This window comes from Gadus macrocephalus, chromosome 15 (assembly GCF_031168955.1).
Source record: "Gadus macrocephalus chromosome 15, ASM3116895v1".
Taxonomy (NCBI): Eukaryota; Metazoa; Chordata; class Actinopteri; order Gadiformes; family Gadidae; genus Gadus; species Gadus macrocephalus.
Genome location: NC_082396.1, coordinates 4981058 through 5007607, shown reverse-complemented (window position 1 = coordinate 5007607; position 26550 = coordinate 4981058). Strand labels below are relative to the sequence as shown.

The following is a 26550-nucleotide window of genomic DNA, read 5'->3' as shown; positions in this document are numbered from 1 at the left end:
TGGCTTACATTTACATTTGGTGCATTTCGTTGACGCTTTATCCAAAGCGACTTGCAACCAATTTTAAACACACACTGACAGCGGTGTCAACCATGCAAGGCGACAGCCAGCTCATCAGGTTAGGTGTCTTGCCCAAGAACACCTCGACACTCCAGGGCGGGATCGAACTAGCAACCTTCTGGTTTCAAATATCACCACCGACGTTGAGAGCTCATCGTGTGTTGTTCACAGCTCAAGACCGGTCCAGTGTTTGGCGTTTCCTCTTCTGAGCCGTCTAGCTCCTGTGCTAACTAGCTAGCTGTCTAGCTCCCGTGCTAACTAGCTAGCCATCTAGCTCCTGTGCTAACTAGCCAGCTGTCTCCCGCTTGTCCACAGTCATGCGTCAGAACGTGAAGCGGGCCACCCTGGAGGAGGTGCTGGAGCTGATGGCGACCGGCTTCCTGCGCGGGGGCTCGGGTTTCCTGAAGAGTGGCGGGGAGATGCTGAAGGGGGGGGGCTCCGTCAGCAGGGAGGTGCGCGTGGGCGTCACACAGGTGAGCCGCCTCCTCCCAGTTTGCCAATAAACCAAATATTGGAGAGTCATTAGTATTTCAGGTTTTTTGTCGCAACGCTCACATCCGGCCCCCCTCCGCTACCTCTGACTCCACCCCCCCCCCCCCCCCCCTCCTCTACTCTGCTTGCCCCCTCCCAGGCCTACGTCGTGTTCGTGACCACACTGGGTGGCCAGTGGCTGGAGCGTAATTTTGCCACGTTCCTGTCCCACGTGCTGGACCTCGTCTCGCACCCGCGGGCCACGCAGACGCACGTCGAGGCGGTGTACTCGCGGCGCTGCGTCTCCTTCATGCTGCGGGCCACCCTGGGCGGCCTGCTGGGCGAGAAGGCCCAGATCGCCGCCGGCATGGAGCTCTGCCAGGCCATCGGCAAGCAGATGAGGGCTGTGGGTAAGGAGGAAGGGGGGGAAGTGTCACGGTTCAGAGCGTTGCAGAGTAAGTACTCATCTGTTATTATTACCTCCACTTTTTCGTTTGAAACGTTCTCTCCCCTTCTCACCTCAAAATGCTTTTATTGTTTCAGTTCGGGCATGGTTTGCTGGTGTGGTGTTGCGCGTTTGTGTGCGTGTCCCGTTGGGTTTTTCCATCTTTCCTGCATGTTGCATGCTTTTATTATTTTGGTTGATTTGATTGGTTTTTCTTTGCACTTTTCATAAAGTTATAATATAAAGAATACAATTTAATCATAGTTCCCTTTGTCATTAAAAATTCGCCCTATTGCCATTTTGCTGACTCAGGCCGTGCCGGGCTTCTTGCCTGTTTATTGCAAACACTAAGTGTCAGTTAGCGTCTTTAGCTACCATTAGCCTTTAGCATACATTGCAAAAAAGCTGGCATGTGTCTCTTCACTCACCCGCATGCAAACTAAGCTGAGTAGTCCCTTCACCATCCCTCATTAAGCCATAACATTTGAAAGAGTTCCTTTCATTTATTGCACATTAATTTATTCCCCTACATTACATGACTTGTCAATCATGTTTCTAACCCCCCCCCGCCCCCATAACAAAAGGATGATCCTTACTCTGTGATTTGCTTTGAAACCTAAAAGATGACACATTCACGTGTCCCAATGCAGTCTCACAATGCCATGTGTGTTCTTGTATTCTGTCTTGATGTTGGTACAGGATGGATCAAGTCCACCTCCATATCCACTGAGTCTTTCAGCAATTAGGATTTAATAATCTTGGATATTATAGTTTTATTTTCTGAAGACTGATGAGCCAAAGTAAAGGCTCTTAATTTAAGTATTTTTAACATAAAAAAGGGCTAAATATAAGAGGTGAAATGCCTTCTGGGAGAGTAGCAGTAATCAGAGCTCTAATGCTCTCTAATGGTTGATGACCAGAGTCCTCCTCGTTTAGAATAACGTGCCTGTTATGTTTTGGTAAATAATTTACTTATGATATAGAATATATTAATACAAATAATAATAACAGATATTCTTAATATTATAAATGGGCTTCCTTCTTTTGTGTTTTAATCTGATCCTCTTCTCTCTAAATCATAAGGAAACTCAGGCCAGTGTAATTCAATCTTTTTCTTATTGCCACCTCTTATTTGCAGAAAAAAAAGCATTTGTGTGCAGATTTACGATGCTGTAAATACATCGGCTTTTCAGTGGTTTGGTAGTCAATTTGATCGATAAGAAAAACAGAATCACACTGACCTTCTGCGTATACTTTGCCACACTTGATCAAAAAAAGTCTAACATCCTGTAGAGCCCCTTTCATCAAAGATTTGAATAATGGTTCCAATTTGTTTAAAATCAAATATAAAAAATGTAGAGATAATATAATATATTTCAATCTTAAATTATCCAACACAAAACAATTAATTAACATGAGTACAACAAACACCACAAAACCTTGGTGGATATTTTAAATTACACCCCTGATAGTATTAACTGTGTATTGACAGCACAGTGAACCAGTTATAATATGATAATTGTTAGGGGTACAAAACAACAAGGTGATGGGGTCAGAGGGCCATGTGCCAGGGGTGTGGTGCCCCAGTTCCTTAGCCTTTGTTTCCATTTGATTGCGTGTGGTGACAGTGGTAGCGTGATGGATGCCACGGTGGCCTGGCCCAAATGAGCTGCTCTTAATTTGGAAAACCTTGCCGCAGTGCAAGTTCAAACAAATCACTTTAACAGAACTCAAAGCTCAGCAGATTTTAATCGGCAAGGTCACCGCAATCCCACCATGCTGTGCGTTGATAAACAGCGTTTAGCTGTTTACGTCGCAAAAAAAGCCATCGCTAATGAATCTACCGTGTATTGTACTGACCATGTTCCGCTCCTCCACCACCACCACCACCACCACCACCACCACCACCACCACCACCACCACCGCCTCGCTCCCCTCCCCCACAGAGGCCGTGGTGAGCGACCCCAGCGGGGATAACAAGTCCGGGGCGGCGGACGTGTCGGCCAGCCAGCACGTGATGGTGTGTGCCCTGAAGGAGCTGGGCAGCCTGGTGCACAGCCTCAGCGCCACCGCCTCGCCCCTCATCCAGGAGCCCTCCGTCGGTACGAGGGGGACCAGGGGAGCCCTTACGTTCATGATTCTTATCCTTAGCCATCACTGTTATATACGGGGAACGGGTTATCCTGGCAATTGTTGCTGCTTGGCTCTCGGTTCTACGAATCTCCTTACTGTGCCAACGGTGATATATGGTTGTTTCTCCTCTTTTGACAAATGTACGTATTGTGAGTCGCTTTGGATAAATGCATCTGATCATTGCCCTGAATGTAAATGTAAGAAACAAAGAGTTTTATTTGTCACATTCATACAAGTGTGCGGTGAAATGGGAAAGTGACAGTGCCGCAGAAGCAGTGCAATATAAAACACTCACTCACTCACTCACTCACTCTCCCCCCAAACACTCACTCACTCACCCCTCCCTCCCTCCCTCCCTCCCTCCCTCCCTCCCGCCTTCCCTTCTTCCTCCCTCCCTCCCTCCCTCCCTCCCTATCTCCTTCCTTCCTTCCTTCCTTCCCTCCCCCCCTCCCTCCCTCCCTCCTTCCCTCTCCCTCCCTCCTTCCTTCTTTCCTTCCTTCCTTCCTTCCTTCCTTCCTGCCCTCCTTCCCTTCCTCCCTCCTTCCTTCCCTCCCTCCCCCTCCTTCCCTTCCCTCCCTCCCCTCCCTCCCTCCCCCTCCTCTCCCCCTCCCTCCCTCCCCCCTCCCTCCCTCCCAGGCCTCCTGGAGACCGTCACCTCCGTCCTGCTCCACCCCAGCATGGCGGCGCGCCTGGCGGCGGCGTGGTGCCTGCGCTGCGTTGCCGTGGCGCTGCCCTATCAGCTGACCCCTCTGCTGGACCGCTGTGCCGAGCGCATCAACAACCTGAAGAGCTCGCCGGAGGCCGTCAGCGGCTACAGCTTCGCCGTCGCCGCCCTGCTCGGCGGGGTGCACCAGTGCCCCCTGGGGATCCCCCACAGCAAGGGCAAGGTGTGTGTGTGTGTGTGTGTGTGTGTGTGTGTGTGTGTGTGTGTGTGTGTGTGTGTGTGTGTGTGTGTGTGTGTGTGTGTGTGTGTGTGTGTGTGTGCGCGCCCGCGTAATCCTTAATAATAACAATCATGGATGGGAAATGACGGGTGCCACAGCAGCTAGTACAAGAATGTACTTGCTAAAAATAGAAAACAAATTATACAGAGCATATGTCTGTATTTTCACAATATACATATGCATAGAGAGATATGGAGGTTTATATCTCCGTAATCATTAGTGGTGGTACTGTACTGAGGCCCCGCCTCACCATAATCACTTTACATTGCAACCTTTAGAGCACAAAAATCAATGTTACAATTATACATAGACGTACATTAGGCATTTCCTGCTAAGTAAATATGTCAACGATAAATCAAAACCATAAGTCGAACTTTGATGGTTTCAGTAAGATGACTCCCAGGCACGTTCGCTGATTATTTACAACGTTGTGTCCCCCCCCCACCCTCTAGTTAGTGGTGAGCATAGCAGAGGACCTCCTGCGGACTGCATCCCAGAATAGTCGCCTTTCCCTGCAGAGGACCCAGGCAGGCTGGCTGCTGCTGGGGTCCCTCATGACGCTGGGTGAGACGGCCGCTGCATCTGATTGGTTCGAATCTGAATCTAGCCAATCGAAATCAACAACTGCATTTATCTGTGTTTTGTGTTTTCTAAAGCGTTTTTCCTGATCCTTTCCGTCTTTGGTCGCTCTTTCACGTGTCACACGCTACAACATTCTGTCTTCTGATTGGCTGCGGCCCCAGGCCCCTCCCTGGTGCGCTACCACCTCCCCAAGATGCTGCTGTTGTGGAGGAACGTGTTCCCGCGCTCCCAGAAGGAGCTGGAGGCGGAGAAGGCCAGGGGGGACTCCTTCAGCTGGCAGGTCACCCTGGAGGGCCGCGCCGGAGCCCTGTGCGGTACGGGAACATCGGCCCAGTCGTTCTCCAGACTCCCCCTGTTCCCCTCCCTGTGCATCCTGACTCATTCACCTTAACCTTTACCCCCTCCCGGGGCATCGTGACTCATTCACCTTTACCTTTACCCCCTCGGTCTGCAGCCATGCGGAGCTTCGTGGCCCACTGTCCCGAGCTGCTGACGGAAGACGTGATCCGCAGGCTGATGACGCCCATCGAGTGCGCCATGACCATGCTGTCGCAGTGAGTAGGAGGCCCCAAGGTGTCTAGGAGTCCCTCTATGAAGGGAACAGGGAGGGCGTGATGCTCATGCCTTGAAGGAGTGCAAAATGAATTGTTGATTTCTGTCGTGTTGTTTTGTAGGGATTATAGGCCTGATTTGATTGTCGGCTCCCCAACTATGCCTGTGTTTTGAGAGAATTATGTTTCGGAGCGTACCATTTTCCATTATTACTTAGACTTGGAAGACTTGCGGTCGTCTTAGCTCAGGAGATGGAGTGGGTCCACTTGTAACCGGAAGGTTGCTAGTTCGTTCCCCGGACACCCTGAGTGTCGAGGTGTCCCTGAGCGAGACACCTCAACCTCACTGCTCCCGACGAGCTGGCTGTTGCCTTGCATGGTCGACACCGCCGTCGGTGTGTGGATGTGTATGAACCGTCTCTTTGGATAAGAGCGTCTGCTTAATGCCCTAAAAGTAAATGTAAACGTTCCCCTATTTCGTGCTCCGCTGTCTGAAGCTGTAGCATGTAGCAGACTTGATAAGCATCTTTCCTCATTGCTGCGGTGGTGGGTGTGTGTTCCTCGCAGTGTCCCGGCCATCATCAAGTTGTACGGGGCTCACCTGAAGGCCAGCGCGGCCATGGTGAGGCTGAGGCTGTACGACATCCTGGCCCTGCTGCCGCCCAAGACCTATGAAGGTACGGTGGCCCGCCGGTGCACTCAGTCCTACTCTGGGCCAGAATATGAACCCTTTGAAAAATTATAGGTGTCATTTTCAACTTTTTATGTATTGCAAAATGTGTGCCCCTGACAAAACTGGATGAGATTAATCCAATTGTTTTCTATAAAATCAACTGATTCAATATCACGTTAATATAGGTCTAGATATGTTCCTGTTAGCATAGGATAATTGCCCAAGTCATATTTTAGCCAAATTGTTATACCTAACCTAACTACTCTCCTAATGCTGCTTTTTAACGGTTCCTCATTGGCTATAGCCTAAGCCAATCTGAGTCATCTTAAGCTTTTTTTTACGCTAAATACAAGAGGAACCTTAAAACATGACTTAGGCAATAATGCTATGAGGCTAACAATATACAGGAATTATATTTTGTATGTTGCAATAAACAGGTAGAGAACACGGGGAAATCATTGATGACCACATTGAATGTTCAGGGTCAGTTCTTCAGCGTATGAAGTCATTGCCCTTGAGGTGTGATCTGAATCGCTGTCCGTCTCCTACAGGCAGCTACAACGCTCTGCTGAGAGAGCTGGTGGCCGAGTTCACCCTGACGGACAACTCGGCCAACACCACCACCTCGTTGCTGCGCTCGCTGTGTCACTATGACGACAGCGTGCTCATGGGCTCCTGGCTGCAGGAGACGGACCACAAGTCCATCGAGGATCAGGTAACGCTCGAGGTCCTTGGTGGGGATGACGCTGGGTTCACTTTGCTCACATGTACACGCCTATAGCAACCATTTCATGATGAATCTCACTATAGTGACACTCTCGTGACGCCTATAACTATAGTAACACTGTCATGACGGTCATAACTGTAGTAACACAACTGTCATGAAGACTATAACTGTAGTCACACTTTCATGACGACTATGGGATGGCAACACTTTCATGACGGTTATAAAAACAGTAACACAGCTGTCATGACGACTTTAACTATAGCAACACTGTCATGACGGTTATAACTAGTAACACAGCTGTCATGACGACTATAACTATTGCAACACTGTCATGACGGTTATAACTGTAGCAACACAACTGTCATGACGACTATAACCGTAGCAACACTTCCATGACGACTATAAGGATAGCAACACTGTCATGACCACTCTAACTATAGCAACACTTTCATGACGGTTCTAACTGTAGTAACACAGCTGTCATGACTACTATAACTAGCAACACTGTCATGACCGCTGTAACTATAGCAACACTGTCATGACGGTTCTAACTGTAGTAACACGGCTGTCATGACGACAATAACTATAGCAACACTGTCATGACGGTTCTAACTGTAGCAACACGGCTGTCATGACGACAATAACTATTGCAACACTGTCATGACGGTCATAACTGTAGTAACACAGCTGTCATGAAGACAATAACTGTTGTTACACTTTCATGACGACTATAAGGATGGCAACACTGTCATGACGACTATAACTGTAGTGACACAGCTGTCGTGACGACCATCGCCACGGTAACAATGTGCTGCTGCGGGGTTGTGCAGCTGCAGCCCAACAGCGCGTCGGGCAGCGGCGCCCTGGAGCACGACCCCTCCTCCATCTACCTGCGCATCCCGGTGGGCGAGGCCGTCCCGGGGCCCCTCCCCCTGGGCGTGTCCGTCATCGACGCCTCGGTGGCCCTGTTCGGAGTGGTGTTCCCGCACGTCTCCTTCAAGCACAGGTGGGAGAGCGCGCCGACGGGGGGGGACGGGGGGGACGGAGTTTGGTGTCACTGTGTTGGACAACTGTGATGCAACATCAGCGTTCATCCCCTCTGCTGCATTGAGTACATTTTCTGTCCATGGTCCACCTCTCTATGAAGTTCCGTTTCTTATATATTTTTCATTTTTCTGTAAAATTTTGTGAGTGAATTTAAATGTGAATCAATTAAGGTTCCGTTAATATGCAGACTTTAGGATCGCATTTCTTGACTCCCGATCGATTTTCAACGATGGTAGAATTGATGCTGACCTGTCCTTTTCTGTGGCCTGCTGATTCTTTCGACGAACCTACACCCAATGTGTTACCAATATGTGTACTATTAGCTCAGGCACCGTTTAACACAAGTGGCCTCTCTGTGGAGCGCAGGCTTCAGATGCTGGACCACTTTGCCGAGTGCATCAAGCAGGCCAAGGGAATCCGGCAGCAGGCGGTGCAGCTGAACATCTTCACCGCAGTACTCAGTGCCCTCAAGGTGAGCCAAGACTGAACGCCTGCCCCGCCTCACTCAGTGGAGAGAGACTCCAGCACACTGTCATTACTCAGATGACCCACCTTCAGCTGTGACCTCTCCTTTCTCCCTCCTCTTCGCTCTTATCTCATCTTTTCCTCTTCTGTTCCCCCCCCCCTCCCTCTTTCCTTCCCTCCTTCCCTCCCTCTGTCCTACCTCCTTTCCCCCCTCCCTCCCTGTTTCCTTCGCTCCCTCCCTGTTTCCTTCCCTCCCTCCCTCCCTCCCTCCCTCATTCCTTCCTTCCTTCCCTCCCTCCCTCCCTCCCTCCCTCATTCCTTCCTTTCCTCCATCCCTCTCTCTCCCTCCCTCCCTCCCTCCCTCCCTCCCTCCCTCCCTCTTTCCTTCCTCCCTCCCTCCCTCCTCCCTCATTCCTTCCTTCCCTCCATCCCTCTCCCTCCCTCTCTCCCTCCCTCCCTCCCTCCCTCCTCCTCCCCACCCTGCCCCCAGGGCCTGGCGGAGAACAAGAGCACCCTGGGCCCGGAGGAGGTGCGTAAGTCGGCCCTGGCCCTGGTGATGGGGGCCCTGGACAACCCCAACCCCATCCTGCGCTGCGCGGCTGGGGAGGCCCTGGGCAGGATGGCCCAGGTGGTGGGAGAGGCCACCTTCATCGCCAGGATGGCCCAGTACAGCTTCGACAAGTAGGCCGCTGTTTATCACAAAGTAGTCTAACATATCCGACTTTAGATCACTGAACTCTGATGGCGGACGAGCTCAGATCTGGGTGAACGGAGAGTTCGTTTTTCTTTTGCTTCACATTTATTTTAGACCAATCATGTTGGCAGGGATCTGTCAGCGTGTAATTGGCTATTAAAAGCATACACAAACCTGTAGTAAACAGTATAAAAAGTAAGGGTTTCCAATCAAAGACCGGCCACTGTAGAAATACACAAATCTGTTTCTCTTCGGTGGAATCATTTTGATAATGAAACATTAAACAAGGTGTTCCTCTGCCCCTTACCTCCTCGGTGCCCTAATCCGCTCCCTCCCCTCACCCCAGCGCAAGGGCCATACTCTATTATTGAACACATAACCTCTGTTGAAAGTGTTCCGACTCCGTCAGTCTGATCATGACCATTCATTTCATGTGGTTTAGCCACTTTTAATTTGATCCATCGTATTGTTTCTTATCGTTTTAATGTTCTCAATTTGCCCTTCCGACCCCCTCCACTCCACCCACCTCCAGGCTGAAGTCTGCCCGGGACGTGGTGTCCAGGACGGGCCACTCTCTGGCTCTGGGCTGCCTGCACCGCTACGTGGGGGGCATCGGCTCGGGCCAGCACCTCAAGACCAGCGTCAGCATCCTGCTGGCCCTGGCACAGGACGGCTCCTCCCACGAAGTCCAGGTGGGCGGCGGCGGCGGTGGCGGCGTCCCAGCAAAGAATCGTTCCCCCGCCATCGGCCCACTTTCATTAAAATGTGCTGTTCTGTTGATTGTTTCCAGACCTGGTCCCTGCACTCGCTGGCCCTGATCGTGGACTCCAGCGGTCCGATGTACCGGGGCTACGTGGAGCCCACCCTGTCCCTGGTGCTCACCCTGCTGCTCACCGTGCCCCCCTCCCACACGGAGGTGCACCAGTGTCTGGGCCGCTGCCTGGGGGCCCTCATCACCACCGTGGGCCCCGAGCTGCAGGGTAACCAGCCATCCTGATATAATGGGAGCTCACGTTGAGCTGTTTGGTAGTTTGACCAGCAGGTGGCAGTGTGATCTCCTTTTCTTTTCTTTTTTTCAAGCAATGTGAATCAACCCACATAAACAGGGACACTTATCTACTCGATTTATTTTCTCTATTCCGTAATTTTCCGACCTCAACCCTTGAGTGTTTTGTCTCTCCAGGCAACGGTGCCACCATCTCCACCATCCGCTCGTCGTGCCTGGTGGGCTGTGCCATCATGCAGGACCACTCGGACTCCCTGGTGCAGGCGGCCGCCATCTCCTGCCTCCAGCAGCTGCACATGTTCGCCCCGCGCCACGTCAACCTGTCCAGCCTGGTGCCCTGCCTCTGCGTAAGAATCCACCCAGCACCCTTCTGCCCATGGACCCTTCCAAGTATAAGTCCAGCCTCCGAGGATCCTGGTTCCCTCGGTCAAAAGTCTCTGGGAAATCACTTTTTTTTTTTGAATGATCGTACTTTACAAACTCTGTAGGTGTTGAAGAAGTAAAAGCCGTGTCTCGTTTTGAACTACACACCTTTTCCATCTAGTTTCGACTGGGTTTTTAGAGATTTTCGGCGCCATTAAAGTAGTAAACGATTATTAATGCTACTTTAACGGCACCGACAATCCAAAACTACAGTGGAAACTAGATGGGGAAAAGTGTGTGGCTCAAAACGAGACGCAGCTTTTTACTTCCTCGCCACCTACAGAGTTTGTTCTGCACGATCATTCAAAAACACCATGTAATGTTGCCGAGGGAACCGGAGCGCTCGGAGGCGGGACTTATTCTTCAGCGGCCTATTGGCCTGATCTCGGGTGACTCAGTCGTCGTTTACCCCCCCGCGCCCCCCCCCCGCAGGTCCACCTGTGCAGCTCTCACCTGCTGCTGCGCCGCGCCGCGGTGGCGTGTCTGAGGCAGCTGGCCCAGAGGGAGGCGGCCGAGGTCTGCGCCTACGCCATGAGCCTGGCCAAGAGGGCCGGGGACAGCAGCGGCAGCATCAGTGAGTACGAGTGAGCCCTCACGCTACCGCCACCGCGGGGACACACCGACACGCCTCGGGAGGTGAGATTCGAGAGTTAAAGAGGGAGCGCTGAAGAGAAGGGTTTTGAAGGTACACAACCAGGAGGAGTCCCCTATCTCTCAGCTCCCTCGCTCACTATGTTCCTCTGCCCAAGAGGAGTCTTGCATTCATGCACTTTTGATCGACAGGCCAGATGGAGGTCTCTGAACCAATCAGGGAAGAGATACCTTGAACGGTCAGAAATGTGCCTGGAGCGGTCTAAAATCAAAATTAGTTGCTCAGATATTATTATTACAATCCTTATTGCCACAGCGCATTTCACTCACTGACAGCTGCAGAGTGGCTGGGCTATTTCTAACAAATCACCCTAAAATAATAGCTGTTAAATCTAACTACAGCACCTTCAAGCCTAACCGACTTTATCCAACATAATCATGATAAAATCAACGTGGGATTTGCGAGTGTTTTAAATTTAATTTCCGTGCAAATGCTCACGCTATTCTCGGCCAACTTCGCAGTTTAAAGGTGTAAGAACGCCGTAGCGGAGAGTCTGCTCCGCCACCGACTCTTATTGGCATCCACGCTCACACTTCCCCCCCCCGCTCGCCCTCCCCCAGCTCCGACCTCCACCATCTGGAGGCTCCACCCCCCCCCCACCCCCCCTCCCTGGACCGTTGAGGCGAGGCCGACCCTCTTGACAGGGGGCAGCGAGTGACGGCGTGTTCCCTCTATGCTCTGATTATGTGCCCCTCCCTTCCCTCTCCCTCCCGCGGCCCAGAGCTCAACATCACGGAGACGGGCCTGGAGGGGGTTCTGTTCGGCATGCTGGACCGGGAGACGGACCGGAAGCTGTGCGCTGACATCCACGACACCCTGGGCCACATGCTGTCCTCGCTGGCGGTGGAGAAGCTCTCCCATTGGTTGAAGCTGTGCAAGGACGTGCTGGCCGCCACCACAGGTGAAGTACTAGTTAGTAATGCTTTCGTTGAGATATGTAGGAGAGGTAGTGTTTTCATTTTTTGATCGCCCTCCTTCCACTTAGATTTGGTTTCAAAGGTCAGTGGGGAGTAGGCCTTTTATGCACAATGTGGGTATGCGGTCTCTTCACACATTTTCTGTCTGTGTGCTCACAGAAAGGCCAATGTCCCCGCAGCCAGGAGAAATCTTGGTTGGTGATAACTCTATAATCTGGGAACGCCGCGGCGCGATTCGCACCAACTGAGCCGAACATAATGCAATTTGTAACGAGCGCATATTCAATTAGTAACGGCATAGCCCAGAAGGGTAACGCTTAAAGACGGGCTGACATCAGAAGCCAGATTAAAATTGATTTAAATTGAAAAGGGAAGGGGGAAGTGATTTCACAAGTTTAAATTTAGACCTGGATCTCTATCTTGTGTCTTTCTCCGTCGAATCAATCCGACGGACGACGCAGAGGGAAAGAAGCACGAAGCCCTAATCATTATATGACAATAAAAAAAACTAACATCCGCCCCCCGTCCCCACAGAGGTGGGAGGCGGCGCCGTGACCTTCAACGCGAGCCGGGACGACGAGGACGCGGAGAAGAAGGACGCGGAGATGGACGACGACATCATGTTCACGGGTCTGGGGGAGGACGACAAGGCCAAGCCCTCGGTGGTGGCGCCGCGCTGGGTCACGCGCGTCTTCGCCGCCGACTGCCTGTGCCGCATCATCCTGCTCTGCGAGAACGCCAACAAGGCCCACTTCGACCTGGCGGCCGCCCGCGCGTTCAGAGTGCAGAACCCCAGAGGTACCCCTCAATGAAACGCCGTCTCCCCTCCCCCCCCCCCCCCCCACCACCGTCACCAATAGGGCTGTTCGATTAATCTAATTCAAACCAACAACGCAATGTAATAAAATGCGATTTGCAAATCCTAAAGGCTGAGATTTAAAAAAAGGTTTTCGAGAGTGAATTGTACAGAAAGTAAGGAACTTTTAAAAAGAGAATTTGCGTACTAAAGCGCAATCCCAATCCCAATATTGGTCCGAAATAATCACAATTAGATTATTTCCCCAAATCGTTCAGCCCTAGTCACCAGACAGCTTGGCTCCGGTATCCCTCAACGAAACCATCCCCCCCCCAGCCCGTCCCGTCCCGTCCCGTCCCCGTCCCGTCCCCGTCCGCCCCCCCGTCACCAGACAGCCTGGCTCCGGTACCCCTGGAGCCTTACTGGGTTTTTGTGATTTGTCACCTGCTGTTTCCCCTCACTCGGTGACGGCTCATTAGTTTCCTCTCCTTTCTCTGGGAGAACTAAAGAATAGTCCAATTTGTAGGAGAAGGGCTCCCCCTTGTAATTGGTTTCCTCCAGTTGAATGTGTCGAAGTGTACTTTTGGTTCTACTGCACGATTTCTGGGGGGGGGGGGGGGGGGGGAATGCTTCAAGGCGACTCGTCTGGTCTGAAGGTTAGCTCATTTTGAAAACACTGTTTTTGGGGGTTTTCTGCCATCAGTGGTGGAAGAGGCCACCCTGGCTCTTCCTCGGCGTTTCAGAATGTAACGGTGGAGCCAGGCTAGCCTAGTGATGATGAGTAAGGCTGCTCATGCTGTCAGAGAGAGGAGCCGGCGTTTACATAAGATTGGTACACTCCAACGCAACGGCTAAAAATAAATGCTCCCTGTGAACGAGCCACTCTGTACGCCGGTGTATCTGTCCTTTATGAAATGTTCTCAATTATCCCCCCCGCCCACCCCCCTTAAAGGTCAAAGGCCTTTGATCCAGTGAGTTTCAAATATGCTTCTCTCTCTAACTCTCTCTTTGTGTCTCTCTCCCTTTCTCTGTCTTTCTCTCTTTTTTTTCTCTCTCCCTTTCTGTCTTTCTCTCTTTTTTTTCTCTCTCTCTCTCTCTCTCTCTCTCTGCCTCTCTGCCTCTCTCTCTCTCTCTCTCTCTCTCTCTCTCTCTCTGCCTCTGTCTCTGCCTCTGTCTCTGCCTCTCTCTGTCTCTGTCTCTGTCTCTGTCTCTGTCTCTGTCTCTCTCTCTCTCTCTCTCTCTCTCTCTCTCTCTCTCTCTCTCTCTCTCTCTCTCCTTCTGCCTCTCCCTCTCTCCCTGTACCCCCTGTGGTTTCTCCCATGTGTCCCCCGGGGTGCAGGAGACCTGCTGGTACTCCACCTGTCAGACCTGATCCGCATGGCCTTCATGGCGGCCACGGACCACAGCAACCAGCTGAGGATGGCCGGCCTGCAGGCCCTGGAGGACATCATCAAGAAGTTTGCCACGGCGCCAGAGCCCGAGTTCCCCGGACACGTTATCCTGGAGCAATACCAGGCCAACGTGAGTCACTCGCAGGCTCGGTGAAACATTCTGCATACGTTACAGATTTGAACTGTTTGCAAAGCAGCTCTACTCTTGTAAAAACAACTGCAACAGTTGCAGCTTCAAGGCTCACCACTAATTGCACAATCCTGCAGGTCGGAGCGGCCCTCAGACCTGCCTTTTCTCCAGACACCCCGTCCGACATAACGGCCAAAGCATGCCAGGTAAGTCGCACCCGATGGAGGAACTCCCTCAACTCTCGCTGACGTGTCCTTCATGTATTCGCCCGGCGCGTTAGCGGCATGAGGCAAACTAAATAGACCTGTCGTCTGCATACAGCGGTAGGCATTAGTGCTTCGACTGTATGGGTCCACAGTAGCACTCCCGAATTGCAAATTGCATAGTGCCGAACACTGCATAGTGAGTCATCGTCACCGTTGGAAGCTGATTGTGCCGGTGCTCTGGCAGCAAAGGCTGTTGTGCGGAGGATGTAGCACTTCACTTTAAAGGTTTCCCCTGCCTCTCCTGGTTCTCTCTCTCTCGCTGGCTCTCTCTCTCTCGCTGGCTCTCTCTCTCTCTCTCGCTGGCTCTCTCTCTCTCTCTCGCTGGCTCTCTCTCTCTCGCTCTCTGACTCTCTGACTCTCTTTGTGTGTGTGTGTGTGTGTGTGTGTGTGTGTGTGTGTGTGTGTGTGTGTGTGTGTGTGTGTGTGTGTGTGTGTGTGTGTGTGTGTGTGTGTGTGTGTGTGTGTGTGTGTGTGTGTGTGTGTCTGAGCTTGACCCCTTTGCTTTATTTCGAGTGTTCCCTTCCTTACACTGTACAGAGTGACTCACTCTGCCATTTTTAACACAGCATTTTCCCAGAGGGGGGATTGGCAGCACGCCCACCGGCCGCTATAGAAAGAGATGCATCGAAGCGTCGGGCAGCTTTACATGCATAATACAACGGCAGGCAGGGAGACGTGGCTCTGGGAAGCTGATGGAGAGCATACAGCCAGCCATACAGCCAGCCATACAGCCAGCCATACAGCCAGCCAGCCGGCCATACAGCCAGCCAGCCAGCCATACAGCCAGCCAGCCGGCCATACAGCCAGCCATACAGCCAGCCAGCCAGCCATACAGCCAGCCAGCCGGCCATACAGCCGGCCAGCCAGTCATACAGCCAGCCAGCCATACAGCCAGCCATACAGCCAGCCAGCCATACAGCCAGCCAGCCAGCCATACAGCCAGCCATACAGCCAGCCATACAGCCAGCCAGCCAGCCATACAGCCAGCCAGCCAGCCATACAGTCAGCCATACAGCCAGCCAGCCATACAGCCAGTCATACAGCCAGCCAGCCAAACAGCCAGCCATACAGCCAGCCAGCCATACAGCCAGCCATACAGCCAGCCATATAGCCAGTCATACAGCCAGCCATACAGCCAGTCATACAGCCAGCCATACAGCCAGCCATACAGCCAGCCAGCCATACAGCCAGCCAGCCAGCCATACAGCCAGCCAGCCATACAGCCAGCCAGCCATACAGCCAGCCATACAGCCAGCCATACAGCCAGTCATCCAGCCAGTCATCCAGCCAGCCATACAGTCGATTCCTCACCAGTGGCCGTTACTTTAGGAAGCATGTCCTCTGTCTCCCACTGGTGAGGTTTGGGTCAACCCTAAAACTACTTATCTAGAGATCCAGAGATCCCCCTTTGCCAAGTTCTACTTCCTGCTTTCGTCCTAAATTGGCAGCCAAACAGGCAGCAGAAATAGCTCAATTAAACGTTGTGACTCCCAGTGTTGTACAGCGTTAGTGTCAGTGTAGTGAGATTGATGCACAGCAAGCTTTATTTTTCCCTGAATTTTTGATTATTTATGTATATATATATAATATAACTACACCAATGTACGTCAATAAATATAATTTAGTGGTGCATAATATAACCCTTTAGGTCAACTTGTTGCCCAGAACCATTTTGTTAATATTGAAGCTCGGAATACATTTTATGAGAAGGATCTGCATCAATAAAATAATAAAAATATGTTGTAGGTTACAAATTGTTTAAACTATAAAAAATGAAAAGGTCATGAGATCTCATGACCATTTCATTTTTTTTATAGTTTATACAATTTGTAACCAACAACATGTATTTATTATTTTAATGATGCATTAAAATAAATAAATGGATCATTCTTTAAAATAAAAAATCGTGCATCTGTCACCTCGTTCGGATGAGGAGGAGGATCGTGACGCGTGTGATTGACAGGTGTGCAGCACGTGGATCGGCAGCGGCGTGGTCAGCGACCTCAACGACCTGCGGCGCGTCCACACCCTGCTGGTGTCCTCGCTGGACAAGGTGCAGGCGGGGACGGGCTCGTCCAGCCAGCTGTACAGCGAGAGCGCCACCACCATGGAGAAGCTGGCTGTGCTCAAGGCCTGGGCTGAGGTCAGAGTCTGCACGCACACACGCACGCACGCACGCACGCACACGCATGCACAGGCACGGGCAGACGCGCACCTGGCAGGCACATACATGCAGTAACACACACGCAAAGACAAAGACACACACGCACACGCGCGCGCGCGCACGGCATGCAAACACACACCTGGCATGCAAACACACACACAGCAGCCATGCACATAAACACCTGGCATACACACACATACACTTGAGATACACATGCCTGTACAACACTAGCCTCAATAGCGGCTATGTTGTTTGGCATCCATTCGAAAGAGTGCTGTGTTCGATCTCTGATGCCGACACCAGCTTACCTGCAGGATGTCTTAACGGCCCCTGCCTCCCCCTCCAGGTGTACGTGGTGGCCATGAAGATCAAGAAGGAGGCGGAGTCCAAGCCAGAGCCGCCGGCGCGTGTCGGCGGAGGCGAGGAAGACGAGGACGACGAGGAGGAGGACCTAGGGGGGGCGGTGCTGCCCCCAGACAGCCTGATCAGCCTGGTGCAGCCCGAGCTGCCCTCTCTCAGCCGGCTGTGGCTGGCCATGCTGCAGGACTACGCTCTGCTCACGCTGCCCGCCGAGTTCTCCAGCCAGCTGCCCCCTGAAGGTACCGCCTCCGTCCCCCTAGGCCGTCGCCCACCGCACACCCAATGAATCCCGGGCTCCCATACATCTGCGACCTCCTCCAAGAATACACTCCCTCCCGCTCCCTCCGCTCAACCTCTGCTGGACTACTATGTATCCCCACATCACGACTCACTACAATGGGTGCCCGGTCATTCAGCTGTTCAGCACCCAGGCTCTGGAACTCCCTCCCCCCACACATAAAACAGTCAGACACCCTTACAACCTTCAAGTCACAACTCAAAACTCACCTGTTCAAACTCGCACACAACGTCTAACTGATCACTGTCTTGATTGTTTGTTTGTTTTGTCTTTGTTTTATTTATTTATTTATTTATTATTATTATTTTTCCACAATGTCTTGTTTTTAAACGATTTATGATAACTTTATGCTATGTAAGGTGACCTTGGGTGCCTTGAAAGGCGCCTCTAAATTAAATGTATTATCATTATTATTATTATACCCCCTGTCCGTCGCGTTTCCTCATTACATATTTGCATAAAGCGTGTCGTCTAGTTCTCTCGGTGTACTCCGGGAGTGCCTTGCCCTTTTGACTGTGCTATTGATTCGATTTGAGAGTGCGGTAGAGATGCCAAGGTGTGAATCAAGCCGAGTGTACATTTAACACCCCCTCTTCCACACTCGCTTAGTCTTTAATCACTAATTATTTCATTCCGCCCGTGAACGCACTGACCTGTGCAAATAACAACCCGACAGCTGATCACACAACCCTGTGCTTTTTGATCATGCAAAAAAACGCGAGCCGGACTCCAAGGGAACGACCGTGCTATAATCAGACACCCTTGTTCGTTTGAAGTCCATCACTAAATGTGGCAGTGCGTGGCTCCGGAGGTAGAGCGGGTTGGCTGGTAACCAGGAGGTTGCTATTCCGATCCTTTGCTCGGAGTGTTGAGGTGTCCCTGAGCAAGACGCCTCACCCTGACTGCTCCCAACGAGCTGGCGGTGGTCTTGCATTGTTGACACCGCCGTCGGTGTGTGACTGTGTGCATGAATTGGTGAATGTAAGGCAATGTTAAGAAAGCGCTTCGAGGGGTCCACTGGTAAGGAAAGCATTATATAAATTAGGGATGCACCGAATATTCGGCCACCGAACATGTTCGGCCGAAAATGGCCCAAAACATTGTTCTTAAATTCTTGCTATAATGTCTGCTGGAATGTTAGAAAACATTCATTAATTGAATGAATATTTTGTATCAAATTTGTAATTGATTTATTTTATAGAAAAGCAAGACAAAAAAGTTTATAAAGGACATTTAATTGTTTGATTTATGCAATGGTGAAATATTAAAGCAAAATGAATGAAAAACATTAAGAGCCACATTCGGTATTCGGTTTCGGCCTTCAGCCAACTGTTTCAGTATATTCGGTTTCGGTTTCGGCCAAGAATTTTCATTTCGGTGCATCCCTAATATAAATGCAGTCCATTTACCTTGTATTTACTAAACCCCCCGGGGCCTGTCTGCTGTTGGGGTGTGTGGCTGCAGGCGGGGCCTTCTACACCCCAGAGACCATCGACACGGCCCGCATCCACTACCGGGGCTCCTGGGCGCCCGTGCTGCACGCCGTGGCCCTCTGGCTGAGGAGCACGGGCTTCGGGGCCGGACAGGAGCCCATCGAGCCCCCGCCGGACCCCACCAAGGCCCCTGGGTTCTTCCCCAAGGGGGCCTCCTCCGCCGTGGCCCCCAAGAGCTTCGAGGACCTGGTCAAGGACAGAATGCATCTCATGCTGGGTAAAGAGACACAACACACACACACACACACACACACACACACACACACACACACACACACACACACACACACACACACACACACACACACACACACACACACACACACACACACACACACACACTGGCATGCTTTGATGTCTGGTATCTGATCTTAAAATAGAGCTGTGGAGAGGTTCATTCCGGAATGGATACCAGAAGCTTCATCAACCTTGTGCCTCTCGGTATTTCAATGAAACACACATTCCACATAATTGTAAGATTACGGAGGGATCTAGATTCTACATTGATACCAACCCTTATTAAGTTGATATTAATTGGTACATTCATATCAACAATCCAAAAAATACATGCATGCATCCAGCAATTCACTGGCTCTAGTTTTGTTGTTGGGAACAGATTTTCGCTCTGTATTAAGGTTGAGGCATCAAGAAGGCTGTTGGCGTTTAGGTTCAGTTTCTGTTTCAGAATGTCACACAAGCGGTAATCTGATTGGACGCACTTCGACGGGTAGCCGTCAACCAGGTCAAAGTTGCAACAGTTTGAACTTTGGGGGCGACTTCAAGGGGTGAAAGAATCCCAAGAAGCGTCAACACCGAGTTGAGCTGCAACGCCGGACTCCAGCGGAACACATTTCCACCGCCGGCACGAATAACGGCTGAAAGCTCATCATGTATTCACGCCTAACACCAGACGTCCTTCTGGTGTCTGACCCTCTGTGTCGTCTCCACTCGCAGGCGTCAGCATCGAGTTCCTCTGCTTCCCACGCGCCGAGGAGCCCATCGAGAACGTGACGTCGTGCCTGCAGGGCCTGTGCACCCTGCTGGACTCGCCGTGCGCCAAGACGCACATCGCAGAGGACCAGGTACGGGCTCGGGGTCCAGAGCGTTACAGCATGCATGGACACCAGTCAAGGGCAGCTCTGGAAAGATCAGCTTTCAGAAGGAGAGATAATTGCCATGCAGAACACATTAGAGACGGTGCTACGTGAAACTCCTTGGGTTTTCCTGCAGCTTCTTGAACAGTACAGTATGTATCGTTTTACAGTCTAAGAGCTTAGTCTTCTTGCGGTCTATATACATTTGCACAGTTAATCCATTTTTAGAGTTATAGAAGCGTTGCTTGCTACCGGCGGTGGCCCGTTGGAGCTGGGCCAGGGGGGGATTAGAGTTATAGAGTGTAGGGCTCTGAAACGCATTTCGACCTCCGGGAGCATAATGTACTCTGACAACATTCTAGTCGACTTTCACGGATGTATCTTCGGAAAGGAGAATAAAAGTTGTTTCTTTCCACTCTCTAGCAATTACTAGGAAGTACCGGTACTTAAAATTAAACTTCTAATCAATTAATTGGGTTTTAATGGACCTCCCTCGTATTGTTGCCAACTACTCAAAATAATTGCATACGGTCGCACCTACATCCTCTATTCCCCTCCTTCTCGAATGTCCCCCCCCCCCCCCCCCCCCCCTTCACCTGCCATCCTATCCTGACAACCGCTACGAGTTTTGGATCTTTCCGCTCTGTGGCGAAGGCAGACTCTGGGTCATTAATATAGACTCTGGGTTAGGGCTCCTGGATTATGGGAAAAATCATAGTCACGATTATTTCGGTCAACGTTGAAATCACGATTATTCAAACGATTATTTTTGAGTTTGACAACATGATGTATTTATTCAGCATGTCTCTCCCAAAAAAAACTTTTTAACTGAGAACTTTGAAATTTTGCTTAAAAAAAATACACAAAATGGTCAAAAAGAAAGTGTACCGTTCTAAAATAATATATAGATATGTATCAGCTGTTCTGCCCTTTCTATAAATCATAAAAGGAAAAAAAAATAAAATAAAATCAAACAGCTCAATTATGTTAATTTTGTGATCATTTGACGCTAAAATCGAAACGGCGATCTAAATTCGACTCATCGCCCAGCCCTACTCTGGGTCTATACCAATGGACGTGTGCCTGTTCCCCAGCTGCTGGCCGTGGAGCTGCTCAACGTCCTCCACCGCCTGCTGCTGACCCGGGACCCCCCCGCCGTGCAGCTGCAGGTCACCGCCGTGGTCCAGGAGACCATCAGGGCCGCCGTGGAGCACCTCCAAGAGAAGAGGACCCAGCTGGGTCAGACAGACAGACAGGCAGACAGACAGGCAGACAGACAGACACAGACCGACCATCAGACAGACAGACAGACAGGCAGACAGACCATCAGACAGACAGACCGTCAGACAGACCGTCAGACAGACCGACCGACAGACCGACTGACAGACAGACAGACAGACAGACAGACAGACAGACAGACAGACAGACAGACAGACAGACAGACAGACAGACAGACAGACAGACAGTCAGACCGTCAGACCGTCAGACAGACAGACAGACAGACAGACAGACAGACAGACAGACCTACAGACCTACAGACAGACAGACCTACAGACAGACAGACCTACAGACCGACAGACAGACAGACCTACAGACAGACAGACAGACCTACAGACAGACAGACAGACCTACAGACAGACAGACAGACCTACAGACAGACAGACAGACAGACCTACAGACAGACAGACCGACAGACAGACCGACAGACAGACAGACAGACAGACAGACCTACAGACAGACAGACAGACCTACAGACAGACAGACAGACCTACAGACAGACAGACAGACAGACCTACAGACAGACAGACCGACAGACAGACCGACAGACAGACCGACAGACCGACAGACAGACCGACAGACAGACAGACAGACAGACCGACAGACAGACAGACAGACAGACCGTCAGACAGACCGTCAGACAGACAGACAGACAGACAGACAGACCGTCAGAACACAAACACAAAAAGGCTAAAGACGCGTTTGTTTGTTTTGCTACAGCATCCTCTTGCAGGGTGCCGGTACATCGTCTCTATATGGAGCTCCACTAGAGTGCGTTACCTTCTCCTCTTCAGGCAAAGAGGACGAGGGGGAGAAGGACTGCCCGCCCACGGTCCTGGGAGAGGGGGGCGAGACGGGGGAGCTGGTGCCGGGCAAGTCGCTGGTGTTCGCCGCCATGGAGCTGCTGGTGTTCATCCTGGTGCGCCACCTGCCCCAGCTCAACACGCGGGTGAAGGAGTCCCCCAGCCACGCCGCCCTGAGGCCCCAGCGGCTGCCCGGGGAGAGCGCCTGCCTGGTGGCCAACACCGTGTCCATCCTGGCTGAGCTGCCCTCGCTCTGCACCCCGGCGGGTGAGGCCCGGAGCCCCGCCCACACTGCACGTACAGTCGGAAACGCGCATGCGGTCACAAGGCCCGGAGCCTGCACACACACACACACACACACACACACAGACACACGGATAGACAGACGCACACTCCAGAACACACGCACACACACACACGGTCACACACGCACATACTGTGTGAAGCCCGCTCGCACGTACAGTCGGAAACGCGCATGCAGTCACAAGGCCCGGAGCCTGCACACACACACACACACACACACACACACACACACACACACACACACACACACACACACACACACACACACACACACACACACACACACACACACACACACACACACACACACACACACACACCAGAATGCACAGTCACACACAGACCCGAACACACACACATGCACTACACTACACCACTACAACTAAAACATAAATACAAGATCGTCCGACTGACTAGACTTGATTTGGCAGACAAAAGTCTGCTTGGAAGGCTGTTGGACTGGCTAGCCTATTGTGTTTGTTTGGGTGTGGACGTGGCCGAGTTTGTGTAGGCATTGTTTAACGATTAAGAGACACAAATGTTTTCATCAAGTCAACATTCTAGCGGTAATTCTCTCTCTCTCTCTCTCTCTCTCTTTTTTTTTTTCTTTCTTTCTTTTCTTCCCCCCCCCCCCCCTCTCAGGGAGCATGACCATCCTGCCCACCGCGCTCTTCCTCATCACCGGCGTGCTGCGGGAGACGGCGCTGAAGAACGCCGACCTCTCGGTGCCCATGCCGGTGTCCGCCGCCCTGCAGGGCCTCAAGACCATCATCACCTCCCCCCTGGCGCGGGCCGACAGCACCCAGACCCAGTGGACCAGCCTCGTCCGGAGCAGCCTGGCCTCCGTGCTCGAGTACTCCCAGCCCGGTGGGTAGAGAACGCAGAGCAGTACCCCGCGGCGTACTGCTCAGCTGGTAGAGGGTGGCAATTCTAGGCGGCATGTGGCTCAGGAGGTAGTTGGCGGGTTGGCTGGTAACCAGAAGGATGCTAATTCGAGTGTCGAGGTGTCCCTGAGCAAGAAACCTCACCCTAACAGCTCCCGACGAGCGGGCCGTCGCCTTGCATGGTTGATACCGCTGTCAGTGTGTGAATAGTGTATGAATAGGCGAATGTTAGGTAATATTGTAAAGCGCTTTGAGTGGCCACTGGTTAGAAACACGCAACAGAAATGCAGTGTTCCTTCCTCGTTTACTAAGATGCTTTTATCTCAAGCATCACACAATATAACCAGCGCTGCATATTTTACACATGGGAGTGATTGTTGTGGTTCATGTGTGTTCCTCAGATGACTCCAGGCCCGACATGGACGAGGTCAGCATGTTGACGGCCATCACCCTCTTCATGCTGTCCGCCAGCAGCGAGCTGGTGGGGGTGACCGTCCTGCAGAAGGGCTGCATCGACCGCTTCAAGAACGCCCTGAACTCCAGCGACCCCATGGTGAGGGACCCCCCCCCCCCCCCCCCACACGGACGCCACCCCGTCACACCGGGCAGGGGGGGGGGGGGGGCTGACACTGTGTTGGCAATGATCTCCACACCTGACTCAATTTAGTGTGTGTGTGTGTGTGTGTGTGTGTGTGTGTGTGTGTGTGTGTGTGTGTGTGTGTGTGTGTGTGTGTGTGTGTGTGTGTGTGTGTGTGTGTGTGTGTGTGTGTGTGTGTGTCGGTCTGTGTCTGTGTCTTACTGTGACAGGTCCAGACGCGGTGTTACCAGCTGTTGCTGTCGGTGTTCCAGCACCCCAGCCGGGCGCTGGCCACCCCCTACATCCACGCCCTGGCGCCCCTGATGGTGGAGAAGCTGAAGGCGGTGGAGCGCAGCCGACCGGGCTCCGCCGGGGAACTGCAGGCCGTCCAGGAGGGCATCAGGGTCCTGGAGAACCTGGTGGGCATGGGGGAGGAGCAGAACCGTAAGTGCACTCCCATGGGTAACGGTCGCCTCCTTTTTAAAGTAGAGATTTTTCCCATCACATTGTTACCTCCGCGGTTCCGATTCCTGAACTTGAGTATCGGCCGATACCGAGTATACAGCATACCCATACAGCGTCTACCATTGTAACTACTGATAGCACTTGTTCTTATTGAAGGGTTCTCTTATGCCGCGTTTCCACTGCAGGGTGCGGAACGGATCGGATCGCAAAGGTGCGGTAGGGAGGGGGCGGTATAGCCAAGCTCAGTTCCGAGGTCGCGTTTCCACTGCCGACAGTACCCTTTGTGGTAGGCCGGATGTCGATCGCCGCGGCAGCTACGTAAACATTGTAAACAACGTCTTCCTCCTCAAGAATGCAGACAAACATCTCCACCTCCTTGTTCGCCCAAGCAAGCGTTTTACGCGACATGTTAATTGTAAAGAATAATACCTTGAGGCTACTGTTTGCTTGTTTTTATCCCCACGTCACCTGGAAGTGATGATTCTGTCGACCAATCAACGGAGGGGGTGTGTAGCTAGAATTTCCCGGGACCCTTTCAGGCGTCTCGTCTCGTTTTCAGTACCCCAACGGAGGAGTCCTGAAAACGAGGCCAAAACGGGTACGGCTAAGTCCGGGTCACGCCCACTTTTGGTGGTGGAAACGCGACCCGATCCGCACCTATCCGATCCGTTCCGCACCCTGCAGTGGAAACGCGCCATTACGATGACAGCAATATATAGTCGGTTCACTATCTGTCGACAATTTACATTTATAATCTATAATCAAAATAGCACATTTGCATTCTTGTAGTGAAGCGCGAGCATCTATGTTTTTCTGACTTGGTAGCTTGAATGGAGGATGAAGGAATTTCCGATGCTGGTATCGGTGTCGGAACGATTCTATTTCAAAGCTTTGAGTTGTTGTTGTTGTGGTTGTTCTGCTTATAATGTATTGACAGATCATGTGATCATCACGATGATCAAGTAGCTCAGTGAACATTTGCAACATTTGTGAATCAAGCGTGTTACTATAGCGAGTTACACAAGGGTATGTGGGGCCATTCAGAACAGATATTAGTATATTATATATAGGGTTGTCGATTTCTCTCCGTTATTTGTTTGAACAGAAGGGCATTTTAAAGCTGTGTGTACGTTTTTGTCATCTGTGCAAATACATGGCCAATCCGCGTGTGAACTGATTGACAATCTCTGTGTACATTACTAATCTGTATGCATATATTGACAATCTGTGTGTCAAATTTGTTTAAACAAACAGAACTTCAATATATACGATTTCAAACATTGATTTCAAAATGTAAACGCCAGACAGCCAGGGCTTGAACGAACGAACCAATGCGCAGTAGACCGAACGGCCCTCTCTCCGTCCCCACCCGCCCTCCAGGGGTCCAGCTGCTGGCTCTACTGGTCCCCACCCTGATCTCCTACCTGCTGGACGAGAACACCATGGCCCAGGCGGCGCCGGCCTCCAGCGGGCTACACGACTTCGCCCTGCAGAACCTGATGCGCATCGGGCCGCTCTACCCCGCCGCCTTCAAGACGGTGATCGGGGCGGCGCCCGAGCTCAAGACCCGGCTGGAGTCGGCCATCAGGGCCAACCAGGCCAGCAGTAAGGCCCGCGAGGCCGCCCGATTGGCCCAGCCCGCCGTGCAGGCCGCGCCCACCATCAAGCTGAAGACCAGCTTCTTCTAGACACTCTGGAGATGGCCTTTTTGTCTTTGTGTGTGTATGTGTGTGTTTTGTTTGCTTGGAAATGTGTGTTTTATTTTTGGCTGGTGTATATTTTCCATATCGATTACAAGCCTCTATCCGGTTTATTTGTATATTGTAAAGCTACATTCTGACCGTCGTTTCTCTTGAAGTGGGCTCTTTTGATTAATGTATTCTCATGTGATGGCCATTATTAAAGGGTATTTGAATGTTTACTGTCTACTGACTGAATGTTGACAGATTTCTGTTAGAATGTACTTTTTCACACAATGCACATGCATAAAGGGACACAATCAAATATTTTTTCTTCAGTACGATTGTGTTGTTTTTTTTCCTGGATGCCCAGCAGTTAAATGTCAACCAAGCCATTGTTAGACATAGTTATAAATTAACATTTTAATGGCAGTCCAGTTACAATTTCATTTTAAATATTTTTATTTTGTTCATTGTCTTTTAAATCGAGATTGTTCACTGAATGAGGCCAGCTGATATGTTTGACACTTTCACTTGTTCTGTTCTACTTGAAGTTATGAAATCCAATTACTGATGTACATATGCGATTCACTTGCCTAATGTTAGATACTTACAATTAACGTCAGTCAGTGTCTTTAATTTAAATTGGATAACAAAAGTTAAAATAATTTACATTTTTCTCTGCTTATGATTTAATCGTGAAGAAAATAAACTCCCTTCAAATACATGAAAGCTTGTTTGACCCTTAATAATCCTTTCTCACTTTCGGTTCATGAAGT

At 51.2% G+C, this 26550-nt stretch overlaps 2 protein-coding genes across 4 annotated transcripts in view; one reads left to right on the top strand and one right to left on the bottom strand.

The window, feature by feature from the left end:
* LOC132473055 (interferon-induced, double-stranded RNA-activated protein kinase-like) overlaps nt 1–2838 on the bottom strand; it is a 47903-nt gene extending 45065 nt beyond the window's left edge. Inside the window, exon 1 of the mRNA XM_060072997.1 lies at nt 2821–2838. The gene's annotated coding sequence lies outside the window, so the exon portion shown is untranslated. The remainder of the gene's footprint in view (nt 1–2820) is intronic.
* Nucleotides 1–26503, top strand: part of heatr5b (HEAT repeat containing 5B) — a 30070-nt gene extending 3567 nt beyond the window's left edge. For 2 of the 3 annotated variants that reach the window (XM_060072988.1, XM_060072989.1), the window contains exons 7-36: nt 376–533; nt 692–986; nt 2923–3078; nt 3746–3996; nt 4506–4617; nt 4797–4949; nt 5090–5189; nt 5754–5863; nt 6411–6574; nt 7417–7592; nt 8000–8105; nt 8589–8779; nt 9325–9484; nt 9583–9772; nt 9976–10145; nt 10654–10795; nt 11595–11774; nt 12325–12588; nt 13926–14107; nt 14245–14313; nt 16337–16516; nt 16884–17136; nt 18660–18905; nt 19643–19770; nt 20877–21021; nt 21855–22130; nt 22809–23033; nt 23452–23603; nt 23858–24071; nt 25473–26503. In XM_060072988.1, the coding sequence (XP_059928971.1) occupies nt 376–533; nt 692–986; nt 2923–3078; nt 3746–3996; nt 4506–4617; nt 4797–4949; nt 5090–5189; nt 5754–5863; nt 6411–6574; nt 7417–7592; nt 8000–8105; nt 8589–8779; nt 9325–9484; nt 9583–9772; nt 9976–10145; nt 10654–10795; nt 11595–11774; nt 12325–12588; nt 13926–14107; nt 14245–14313; nt 16337–16516; nt 16884–17136; nt 18660–18905; nt 19643–19770; nt 20877–21021; nt 21855–22130; nt 22809–23033; nt 23452–23603; nt 23858–24071; nt 25473–25780 (5456 nt within the window). In that variant the 3' untranslated portion in view covers nt 25781–26503. The remainder of the gene's footprint in view (nt 1–375; nt 534–691; nt 987–2922; nt 3079–3745; nt 3997–4505; nt 4618–4796; nt 4950–5089; nt 5190–5753; nt 5864–6410; nt 6575–7416; nt 7593–7999; nt 8106–8588; nt 8780–9324; nt 9485–9582; nt 9773–9975; nt 10146–10653; nt 10796–11594; nt 11775–12324; nt 12589–13925; nt 14108–14244; nt 14314–16336; nt 16517–16883; nt 17137–18659; nt 18906–19642; nt 19771–20876; nt 21022–21854; nt 22131–22808; nt 23034–23451; nt 23604–23857; nt 24072–25472) is intronic. The other variant, XM_060072990.1, reaches the window with a different exon arrangement.
* Nucleotides 26504–26550: the final 47 nt, after the last annotated feature.